Source organism: Poecilia reticulata, linkage group LG22 (genome assembly GCF_000633615.1).
Source record: "Poecilia reticulata strain Guanapo linkage group LG22, Guppy_female_1.0+MT, whole genome shotgun sequence".
Lineage (NCBI taxonomy): Eukaryota > Metazoa > Chordata > Actinopteri > Cyprinodontiformes > Poeciliidae > Poecilia > Poecilia reticulata.
In genome coordinates, this window is record NC_024352.1 from 21,205,018 (window position 1) to 21,216,966 (window position 11,949).

At 38.5% G+C, this 11,949-nt stretch overlaps 1 protein-coding gene across 3 annotated transcripts in view; it reads right to left on the reverse strand.

The window, feature by feature from the left end:
• The window catches only part of ubr1 (ubiquitin protein ligase E3 component n-recognin 1), a 25,830-nt gene continuing 13,881 nt past the window's right edge, over window positions 1-11,949 (reverse strand). For 2 of the 3 annotated variants that reach the window (XM_008400088.2, XM_008400087.2), the window contains exons 24-47: window positions 11,457-11,505; window positions 11,221-11,375; window positions 10,376-10,475; window positions 10,183-10,286; window positions 9,336-9,416; window positions 9,083-9,264; window positions 8,796-9,004; window positions 8,617-8,713; window positions 8,157-8,309; window positions 7,958-8,058; window positions 7,216-7,318; window positions 6,974-7,122; window positions 6,841-6,896; window positions 6,667-6,763; window positions 5,746-5,813; window positions 4,999-5,146; window positions 4,365-4,452; window positions 4,100-4,236; window positions 3,908-4,016; window positions 3,772-3,828; window positions 3,235-3,312; window positions 2,990-3,160; window positions 2,786-2,887; window positions 1-912 (exon numbers count right to left, since the gene is read on the reverse strand). In XM_008400088.2, the coding sequence (XP_008398310.1) occupies window positions 771-912; window positions 2,786-2,887; window positions 2,990-3,160; window positions 3,235-3,312; window positions 3,772-3,828; window positions 3,908-4,016; window positions 4,100-4,236; window positions 4,365-4,452; window positions 4,999-5,146; window positions 5,746-5,813; window positions 6,667-6,763; window positions 6,841-6,896; window positions 6,974-7,122; window positions 7,216-7,318; window positions 7,958-8,058; window positions 8,157-8,309; window positions 8,617-8,713; window positions 8,796-9,004; window positions 9,083-9,264; window positions 9,336-9,416; window positions 10,183-10,286; window positions 10,376-10,475; window positions 11,221-11,375; window positions 11,457-11,505 (2,736 nt within the window). In that variant the 3' untranslated portion in view covers window positions 1-770. The remainder of the gene's footprint in view (window positions 913-2,785; window positions 2,888-2,989; window positions 3,161-3,234; window positions 3,313-3,771; window positions 3,829-3,907; window positions 4,017-4,099; window positions 4,237-4,364; window positions 4,453-4,998; window positions 5,147-5,745; window positions 5,814-6,666; window positions 6,764-6,840; window positions 6,897-6,973; window positions 7,123-7,215; window positions 7,319-7,957; window positions 8,059-8,156; window positions 8,310-8,616; window positions 8,714-8,795; window positions 9,005-9,082; window positions 9,265-9,335; window positions 9,417-10,182; window positions 10,287-10,375; window positions 10,476-11,220; window positions 11,376-11,456; window positions 11,506-11,949) is intronic. The other variant, XM_017302476.1, reaches the window with a different exon arrangement.

The window sequence follows — 11,949 nt, forward strand, 5'->3', positions numbered from 1 at the left end:
TAGCTTGCATCTCTCTTTATTTCAACAGCAGGAAGTCATGTGGTACAGTCAAACAAAACAGAAAATATATATTCACATAGAATATATATATAATAAATTGTACATTTCTTACATTTCTTTATTACTTTTCCTGTAGAGCGTTAAGATGACTAAAGAAAAACGGGGAAAGTGTCTCATAACAGTTCCTTCCATATATTGTAATTACACCATGCTTACTTTTTGGCTTACTGTTGGTTTAAATGAAAGGATTTCATGATGGAAATTTTTAAAGAAACTTAATAAATTTTTCTAGAGGTTATGAAGGATTTTAAACTAATACACGTGGGAGGTTTCATTATTATTTGAGAGAGAATCTGAAAGTAAGTCACACAGGAGGGTTTTCTATACAGGAGTAAAGATGAGAGCAGACAGGTCCATATTTTATCTATACAGAGAGGAGGGAAAAATCGATTTAAATAGGATTTATAACCATATTTAAACCCTTCAACATCAAATGTTTTCAACACAAACAGAGGAAATCAAATCTATGAACTAAAAGCAATGTTTTTAAGAAGGTTTTGAGTTTATCTGAAAGAAAAAAAAAACTAAACAAAACGTCACTCCAAGTGAAACTCATCTGCACCGCAAAACGAACTGGATCAAGGCGACTTCGGTTACATCCTCATCACCGGAACGGGTCAGGCCTCTTCTGATTGGAAGGCTTTAAATACGTGCACGTGTGAGTGTGTGTGTGTGTGAACGGGGAAATGCGGCGGTGGGTCGGGAAGCGCTCAGACCAGCTGCCACTCGAAGGCGAACATGACGTTGACGACCTCCAGGCTGCGGGCGATCTCCTCCAGGATGCAGTGCTGCTGCCACAGCTGGTTCAGCTTCCTGTAGCGCTCGGGGCAGAGGTGCAGAGGGTTCCCCCGCCTGGAAAACAAAACATTCCCACTCGCAACGAGGCCAGCCGCAATGATGATGAATTAAAACAAGCTCTACGGAATCATTCTAATTATTTATCGCTCTTGTTTCGCCTCCGTTTCTGACGAAACTGAACAATTTTGTTTACAGAGACTCCATAATTAAATTTGTAGCTTTGGATATTTAAAATGCCTTTCTGAGAATGTGACGGCAATTATTTTAACAATCGATTCATCATGATTAATCGTTTCAGTCCTAATCTGCATGAACGCAAACCTTCTTAAAACTCTGGAAAGGTTTAAAGTTTAAATATTTAAAGTATTAAAATAAAATATCTGGATTTCCAGCCTGTATTTTGTATTCCGCTGCTTGTATAATTGTTCTATAAATCTGTTTAACGTTTAGCCGCCAACATGGCGTCCATCAGATATTCCTCCAACCAACTCTGGATCTGTTTGTCTATTTTTCTGCTAAAAACTAGATGATAAAACTCTTCAGTCTCAACTGACCCAACAATTGTTTTCAGAGAATCCATAATTACATTTATTTGTTATTTTGTTTATTCTAATGGACGTTATTAGTTAATTGATTCGAACTAATTTTAATCTAACCAACCATTAATTGACAATTAATTGCAAATTAATTTATTGTTGTATAATTTAAAACCTATCTGTAGCTTCCTAATAATTTAAGTAAAAATATAACTTATTTCTGAAGGTACATCAGACTTACCCTATCCAATAAGGAGGAGAGAAGAAACATTTTCTTCCATTTTTTTTTTTTTTTTCAAAGAAACTTTGGCTGACTTTCATAAAAATAGCTTGAATTTACCAGGGAATATTTATAAAAAAGATTCTCTTTTGTTCTTCTTAGTTCCTGAATTTAGTCTAAAAATGACAAAGCAAAAAAAAAAAAAAAAAGAAAAGAAAAAAAAATTCCAACTGGAAATATTTCTGATCGATTTGTCTCACATTCAGTTCATTTTGATCCATCGGCGATCAATGATCATGATATTTTATGCTTGTCCACCAGATGGCGCTGTTTCCCACCAATTCAAATCAAACGGCAGCATTTCCCACTTAGACTGGTTCCATAAACATAGTTAATGTCACATAATGGTGCTTATGTGTTAAAATACAATGTGAGTTTTTTTCAGGTTTTTTTTTTTTTACAAGGCTTTAATAGCAGAAAATATGATATTTGACATGAATATTTCAATCAAAAGTTTTCTGTGGAAAATATGTAGTATGAAAACTTTTACTGGTTGTTAATCTATAAAATATAACAAAGATTTTAAAAAAAACATTTATTAGGCAAGTGTAATTTTGGGGTTTAGTTTTATTAATTAACTTCAGTGTTCTCAGTTAAACCACTTGTCACTAAACCTCAAAAACGAATGTTTAAGAAAGTAAAAGTGATGTTTTGGCTTTCTTAGAAGAATTTCTGAAGCACACAATTATGAATAAAGTCATAAAATTATGAGAATAGAGATGAAATATTTTGACATAATGTTCTTGTATTAGTCAAACTTTATTGTCATATAACTTTATTCTCGAAATATAACTTTATTCCCATTATAACAACTGTACACATATTACGACTATTATGACTATCGTCATTATTCCTTTACTGTCTTCTTATTGTGACTTTTTTCTCCTATTTTAACTATTATCTTACAACTATTCTCGAAATATGAGTTTATTCTCATTTTATTACAACATTATTTACATATTTAGACTACTATTGTACCACTTTATTCTCATAGTATGACTTTGTCATAATTTTATTTATTTATTTTCTGAAACGATCCTTATACTGCATCATATAAAACGGTGTTAAGAGTAAAAATGATGCGTCTGCAGGACATAAATGTCCATCTTACCCCAGGTGAGGGTCAGTTTCTCCATAGTCGTCCAGGTACGGAGCGGGGTAAGTGCTGCCTCGCGTCTTACTGGCCATCAGGACAATTTCACACTCTCTGATTCTGTAACGAGCCACATCTCATTTACTTACAGCCCAGAGCTTCAACAAGAGCTGCTGAGTGATAAAAAAAAAAAAAAAAAAAAGAGTTTAGGGATGAACTGACCTGAGGAACATTCCCACTCCGGCTCCACAGGTGGCAGCGTGGGCCGTGCACGCCCCCACGTCCTCCCCGTCCAGCTGACTGAGGCAGCAGGAGCTCTGCGAGCAAAGCATGGCGCCGCAGACCAGGCACAGCGTCGGGTGCTTCCTCTCGTCCACCGTGGACTTTGGACACCTGAGGGACCAGAACCAGCAGGTGAGAGGTGTCGGACCAAGACGAACAGAGACGGAGACAACGGGGATTCTTACTGAAAGTGGCTGGCTTTGTTCAGGAGAGCGCTGTAGTCCTCTGGAAGATCGATCAACCGATTCCTTCTCCTCGGATATCTGAGGAACGAGGAATATCAGCAACTTACTTCAGGAAGTTTAACCTCATTGTTCAAATTTAAGACCTTTATGCTTATGAAACTTAGAAATTTAGTCTAACCATGTGGCGATAAAATTAGTACTTCAACCTTTATAGAAGCAAAAACAGCTAGCTAGCAAGGGTTTATTAGCAGCTAGTTAGCGGTAGCCTCAACTGACTTGAGACACAGAACGTAATGAAGATCTCTGCATGCGACTCAAACTTTTGTTACCCACAAGTAAAATGCATAGAAAATACGAGATTAAACAGTTCCGTCACAACAAAATTTAAGACCTGTGCTTAAAGTATTTATAGCCAACTTAAATATTTTCTAGTTAATTTCAGACGTTTAAAGGTTTTAATTTTAGATCCATGAATTTAAGACGTTTTAAGGCTGTGCAGACCATGTATATAAATATTAAGCACAAGTTAAAGCCAACCTGATGGTCTGGGTTTTCCCTTGCAGGGCTTTGTTGATAGAGGGGCTCCCACACCACCTGGGTAATAAAACATGAAGTCAGAAAACTCTCCAGGTAGCTAGCGCCTGCTTCAAGTGGCAGCAGCATTTCCACTCACCTTTGAAGCATAGGAAAAACTGCGTCTCTGTAGTCCTGGAAGAGCTGAAATACATTGAACGGTAGAGCCAAGTAGCTACACAGCGCCTCCATCTGTCCTGGAGAGGAAACTACAACACAAAACATCGACCTTAATTTGAAAGGTTTCACGAATTTTAGTTAAACTTGATGCCAAACTGGGAGTTTGACTCACCAGGAGCGCTAAAAAGCTCCTCTGGAGGATGAACTCCAGTAAGGCAGTTAAAAAACAGAGCAGCACTTCGCAGGAAAGGTTCAATTCCCGCCTTCACCCTTTGAGCCACGGAGCCACCAGATAAATCTGGAACCAGCCTGAAACAAAGTAGCAGCTGTTACCACCAAGCATAGAAAAAAAAGACCCAACACGCATATTTGACATTAAAAATGAAACTATTATCTGTGTTTCTGCAGATAATTAAAGTTAAATAAAAGAAGACAACCTTCCTGTGTGTTGCAACACTGTTGTGTATAATTCTGCTGCTAATCTTGCTTCTTCCGTCTCCTCTCCATCGCCTGCAGCTGGAAAATCTGGGGAAAAAAACCCCAACAAAAAACATTAAAGCTTTCAGATCCAGTTCAACTTCCTGGTTATTTTCAAATCTGCAACTCCTTCGGGAAAGTTTCCCTCCCGTTTGGCTGTTTGGCTTGAAGGAATCCCATTCAAGTGAAGTCAGGGATCAATATTAGAAGTGAAACTCAGAGCTGGGAGACATGGCTTAGAAATAAAATCTTGTTTTCTTTTCTGAAAAGAAACATATTTTTCACACTTGTCTTATTTCTGTCAATCTTTCCGTGAGTTGCATGACACTTCCCAAGGATTTCGGGATGATGTGACAGTACTCTTCAAAATGAGGAAGACAGGAAAACATTCCAGTCTGGCAAGTGTCAGAAAATAGCAACAAGAAACCTGATAAACTTGCTCATATTTACAGTCTGCAGAAAACAAAATCAAAAGTTTACGCCCACTTGAACTGCGATGGACGAGGATGAACCCACTGAGCAGAATGGAAAGGAAAACTAAACCCTCTGTGTGTCACATTTCAACCAACCCAGTTGTCTGTGTGGTTTTGGTACCTGTGGAGGTGAGGAGGACCTGCAGGATGTGAGCCATGGTGACCAGGTGAAAGATGTACATGTTGTTGAAGGCGGAGCTAACGGCAGACGGCTGCAAGTCGATTCCTTCCTCCTGGTACAGAGAAGGAATCGACAACACCAACCCCACCTGACGGAAACAAAGGAGGTTAAAACACCTAAAGGTGAACCATTATGCTTCCATCAACAAGCTAGCATAAGGACCACAGGCTAAGCTACTGCTGGCCAACTCAACGTTTACACTCGCATGTGAAAATGGCTGCAAACAGATGGACAATTACACAACCGCACATCTTTGAAAAGCATAAGTAGAGCCTCCTGCACAACCAACCAACAAGTGGTTTCTGGATGGCAAGTCAACAATAAAACACTTTTCCAGCAGCCATTGTACAGCGCGGTAAAACCAGTTGGCCAAACGTGCTCAGCTTGGGTTGCTAGGTAACAGCGAATGTGATTTAACAATCTAAAGGTTTTTGAAATGACTCGTTTTCCAAACACCAAAAAAATAAACATTAACTTATTGGCACAAACATTCGGGTGTTTTTAGAAGCAGTTGAGACCAAAATGAAAATAGAAAATGTTAATTTGGTGCAACAGTTCCCCTTTAAGACACCTGAAATGAGGCCAAAACTAAAAATCAACCTCAGTTCTGAAATGCTTTATTATACACACGTGAATTTAAAATGAGATAAAACAGAGTGAAAGCTGCTCCGCTGAAGGGTCGCCTACCAGGAGATGGAAGAAGTCCACATCCAGGACAGAAGGCGTGTTCTTCCTGCTCAGGACCGGCAGCAACACTGAGGAGAGATGCTTTGATTACAGCAACCACTGAACAAATACTGCGAGGAAATGAGCTTCTCTCACCCTCAGCAACGCCAAATGGTCATTTTAGACAAGACTGTAAACATTAAAATAAAACATTTCATTCTCATAAATCACATTTGTAAACAATCCTATGAGCTGCAAAACCCACATATGTATCCGCAACAGTTTATGTGCAGTTCTAAAACACATTTTTGCAACTTATTTGCTTCTTACAGATTAACAGATACTGACTTTTTTAGATGAATAACTTCCTACCAACTAGCATTACTGTGCATTTAATATGAATGATCAATTAATCATTAACTTGAGCACACAACCTCAAACTACAAACCGTATAAAAAATATACACATTTAGCATTTAGGATTAAAATGTATGGAAATGTGTTCTACCCAGAATTCCTCAATTGTCAGTTTGAGCTTCACCCATTTCCAATTCTGTTTAAAAGAACCTTTTGCAATCCAATTATTAAACAGTTAATCCAGGAAATAATCGGTAGATTAGCCCTGCACTGTGTTGAGCTTTGTACATTTTATTTATGCATCTTTTACCACAAATGATCAATAACGTACAAAAGGAATACTGCTATTGAATTTTAGGCAATAAATTGTTTATTTTATTATAAAAAACCAATTTGTTTCTTTGTACCATTTCAAGTGTTTCTAATACAAGACAAAAAATACTTAAATAAAAGTCTGCCAATTTTTTAAACTATTAATCCATTAAGCATGAAAATAATCGATAGTTGCGGCCTGATATGTTTATTTTTGTTTTTCATTCTGTAATCTGTCCTTCAAAGTGCTCTAGGCTGAGTTTTCTGTTCATACCTCCCATCATGTCTGCAAAGTGCCTTTGGATTACTCCCTGGGAGCTCTTCAGTCTCTGTGATGCTGCAAACTGAACTATCGCCTTCAGTCCTGCAATCTAAAAGCCAACAGAAACTTTACGTCATTACTCCCGGAACACAAACGCTCAAGCTCCGTATTTCTCTGGTATCTCACCTGTCTGTTCTGTAGGGATCCAAACAGCGGCTTGTCCTCTTCCTGCAGAATGTTTTCTATAAAGAAAAGCAAACAAACTGAGAAAAGCAGACGTGGAGCTGCACACCTGGACGTGTGGACGGGGAAGCGGTACCGATGGCCTGGACGGTGAAGGCACACGTGTTCCAGGCCATGAGGGGAACGCGGGGGCAGAGCTCGTTGGGCGCCGTCTTCAGTCCCACCCTGTGGACCGTCGTGGCGCACACCACCAGCATTTCAGCGATGCCGTCTGAGAACTTCCTCCTAAATAAAACCAAAACCAGAGGGAGAACTTGGCGAGGGTTGCCGTGGAAACATAAGCAGGTGAAGCTGGAAATACTCGCCGGCTGGACTCACGATTCTTGAACTCCGTAGGCCAGAATGGATCTGAAGTCCGGCTGGCCGTCGCCGAACAGGCCGGTGGTGCCACTGCTGCCGCTGCCGCCGTCCATCTGGACGTCTGAGAGAAGAAAAATTTTTTATATTCATTTAAAAAAAGACATAAAACCTGCTTCCTCAAGTTAAATCAGACTGTTCCAGTTTGTTGCTTTATGTATTTATTACTGTAATTTTTATTCTTTCCAAAAACAAAAACAAATACTGAAAAAAAAATAAACAAAGACCTTTATCACAACAGAAATGTCCAAATGAAAGTTGCATATTTTATATTTAGGAGTGCTAAAAGTAGCATCTTATAGGTTAGCAACAGAAGTGAATAAATTTTAACGTATTTATTCTTAATATACACAAAAAAGCTAGCTAGCTAGCTAGTATATCAGCAGCTAGTTAGCAGTAGCTCCAACCGCCTGGAGACACAGAACACAATAAAGATGTCTGCACGCGACTTAAACGTTTGCCTGACAGAAAATATACAAGATTAAATAATCAACAACAAAATTTATGACCTGTGATTTTAAATCACAGGTCATAAATTAAATTTTAGATAAACGAATTTAACACTATATATGATGTGAAAAACCTCTGAATCCTAACTAACCTGAAACAGGAAATATTTCATTTATCTGTATTTTTCCTATTGTGTTATTTCAAAAGCAGTTTGTCCTTTCCTCCACCTGGAGGTGGAAACCTCATTTCTCACCGTTGTCCTGCATGATGGACTTCAGCCCTTTAATCCTGGCAGCGAGGACCTGAATCCAGCGGGGCAACGTCAAATGTTGTCCTATTATTTCTGCATTTTCACTACAGAGAAAAACAACATCTTTACACACTGTGCAAGCAACTCGACAACACAAACCGCCTCGGATTGATGGGCGGGGCTTTAATCTGATATCACTTACTAGTTGAATGTGAGTGGCTCTAAGGGGATGAGAGGAATGACCGTGTTGCATAGAGACTTGCACAGAGGACACAAGTACTCTCCGTTCTCCAGATCGACGATGAGCTCGGCGTGGAGCCGGTTTCTGGTCGTGTTCTGAACTGCCTCAAAATACCTGAGGACGACGACGAGAAGAGGGGAAAGAACGACGCAATAAAATCTAAGTAAACTAGGAATGCAAGTTATGGATTAATGAGTTAATCTAAAGTAGATTTATCTAAAGATTAATTGGTGAGTGGCCATTAAAAAAAAAACAAAAACAAAAAAACTGACTCTTCTCATGAATCTTTGTGTCTTTCCATAACAAAAGGTCAAATTTGTCATAATATGCTGGATTAAGAGAAAAAAGATGAATTTTAAATATTTTGTGTCAGCTGTATTAAATACTGTTCACATGACCACTGTTGGTATGAGCTGCTTACTTCTGCCAACATGTGGCATGCATGACGTGTCCACAGCTACCAGTGTGGGTTCCCACCGCGAGGTCAGGAGGCATGAAGAGGGGATAAATCCCTGTTCCTTTAAGACAATAAGGTAAACTGGTTAGGCGACTCCTGCTGCAGTTTGGATTCCCAGTGCTGACAGAGTTCAGGAGACTGACCATCTGCTCTGTTAGCTGGGATTCTCCCTCTGCACTGCGTCAACACGGTGGATCTTTGGACGCAGGCGGTCAGCACCATGGCTGGAGCCAGAGGCAGCACCTCCTGCTCCTCCTGACACAGAATGCAGGTGAGCACCTCCCGCTCAGCTGGGGTTGGTCCCCGCAGAGGCCCGAAGGTTATGCACAGCTCCCTCTGCTCCATAGCAGAGCTAAGGCATAAAAATTACAGATTAGCAACAGATTCTTAAATAGAACCAAACAAAAACGCAGATAAACCCTCTGCAGACCTTTCAGTGGACGTCACAGGCTCCTCCTGTGTGCCCGTCTCAGGCATGTTGTCATAAAGCATCTTGTTCGATTCGATGAAGTTCTTCTGCATCGCTGACATCTGGGCCATGATCTTCTGACGGTGGAGCTTCGCCGCCTCCGCTTTCCTTTTCCGCTCGGCCTTTTCTTTATCCTGAGAGTTCTGGATTAATAAATCGGTCACCATCAGGTCTAATTTTCCCTCTTTGAATCCTTCGGTTTAGTTTTCCTTACCTCTTCTGGTTTGGTTGTGTCCATGCTGACAGAAACCGTAGGACTGGACTTCTCTCTGATGCACTTCACAATCTCGAACATCTGGAAAAGAAACAAAAAATAAACACAAATTACACTAATATGATATAACCCAGAATAAATCATCACTGGGCTTTCCCAGGATTCATAATTTTTTGTGTATGTAAATTTCTGATTTTGAAAACAACAACAAAAAACTTTTTTTTACATCACAGTAACTGAAAATTATCATTTTGAACACGTTTAGTTTTATCATATAGGCAAAATGTTTCATTCACAAAAGTTTGTAAACTTAAATAACTGTTCATAATTTCTCATCAAAACTAAAATATACAATCAAATCCCTTAAACTGGTTAATAATAAGAGAAAAATTTTCTTTCAAATTACAAAAAATATCTGAAACCTGACTTATTTTTGTTTATTTATTTCAGGGTTTATTTGTTTGCTTTGTTTCTTAGATTTATTTGATTACTTCCTTTCCTTAAAATATGTATCTCTAATTATCTTGCTTAGATTTATCCTTTGATACATAATATTTTTTATTTCTAATACTTACCATTTTCTGTTTTTAGTCTTTTGCAGTACATTACTACTGTTAATTTTATTTTTTATATTTGTTTTTAACACCAGAAACTATTTCTGTGTGAACCTGACAACTGATGCTGCTGTTACACCTGAGTTTTCTTTGTTTCTATTCTATGTGTTGTCATTGCTTTTGATTTGCTGTTTTTTAATGCAAACCTTCTTTGTTTCGCACATTTTTGTTCAATAGAAACATTTCCTGAATATTTTAGAACAAGAATAAAAAAAGATGATGAGTGTCTGGACCTGCAGCAGCCATTTGACCAGGTCTTTCTGAGCTTCCAGTGAGGGCAGAGCCTTGATCTTGGATAATAAGAGGAAAAGCGACTTGCCATGTTCTGAACCAACTGCTGCAAAAATAGAACAACAAAAATTATTCTGCTACAATTAGTCATGAGAAGAAACAGCTGGTCGGGGATGACTCTGAGTTTTCCCTCACCGCGGGCTTTCAGGCTAAAGTCAAAGGTCACGTCCTCCACACTGCCGCACTCAAGTTGGGTCTTCTCCTCCACCAACGCCTGGCCAATCAAATGCAGCGCCTGCAAAGACAGGAAGTCATTTCTTTAGGTGAACTTATCAACTCAGAAAAAGGTTTCATATCAGATCCTTTAATTGATTTTTTTTATTGACACAAAATATTTTCAAAAATTGTCTTTTTTAAAGTTTTTGTTAAATTATTAGAATGTCAGTAGAAAAAAACTAAAATTTTTACCAGAAAATGAGTTAAAATTGCAAGATGAATTTTGTTTTAATTGGATAAAAGCTAATTAAGTCATCAGTATCTGATGCGACCAGCTCAGTTTTTGTAGCTCTTTCTTTGAATACAGTTGTTTGCAGTCATTTTAAAGTCCTGCTGCAAATAATAATTTGATTCTGATGTTTTAAAAAATGAAACATTTCCTAATCTGTTGAACTGATGCCAAAATACACAAGTTGTTCAACATTTCTCATTTTAATCTTTTTATTTTTCACATAGGAGTCATAAAATTACTTTATTTCCTTAATATTATGACTATTTAAAAAAATAAAAAAAAAAACATCCTGGCCCTAATATTCCATCAAAGTTGACCTGAATTCAAAATACAAATAAACAAAAACTGCAAAACAAGATGGCCGGCCTGGTCAAGATGACATCACTCTGAATTATGGAGACCCAACAAGTGCATTGGTGAAGAAAAAAATTAAGATTTTCCAAAAATTAAACCTTCAAAACCAAGATTAATTCGGTTAATCGATAAAATCTATTTTTTAGACCAGCTCTAGGTGTAACAACGTTTATTTCACCCTCTGAATCATGGCCTCCGTCCAGTGTGTGGACCGGTCCTCCGCGGCTCTCTGCAGGATGCGTCTCAGGATGTGGATAAAAACGTCGCAGCAGAGGAGCTGCACGATCCGGGAGAAACTCGGAGAAAAGGCTGGCGGCATCGGAGGACGCAGAGCTGAGTGGAGACAGACTGTCAGCAACGCAGTTGAGACTCCAAACACAAACTAATTCTGACAACAACAAAAAAAAAAATCACCTTTATCGTTACTCTCTTGAGCTCTTCTCTTCTTCTGAGACTCCTCTGCCTGCAAAAAGTTACAAGATATCATTTCAACCAAGAGTAGTTTGACACAAAACATCCACTCACTGAAAAAACACATCATCTTACCAAGAATTTTGGGTCTAGTTTCTAGTCCAAATATCTTAGTTCACCTGAAATAAGGCAAAACTAACTTTTCAGCCAGAAATAAAAGCTTGGTTAAAGTCAATAATTCCTTAATTTTGATTAAAAAGTACTAGTTATAAGCAGGGATGGACAGCAAATCAATAGTACACATCGCATTAGACATGTGATCAATATCAATAGATAATATGTCCGTTAGAATATTCAGTAATTTCACTGAACTCTGATCCAGAACCGAACAGCATTCTGGGAGATGTAGGCGGATGTAGGTTGTCAGTGGAATCAACTAACTCACTCAGTCTTTGGTTACCTAGCAACAACCTGCTGAGTAAGAAGCAGTTTCAAG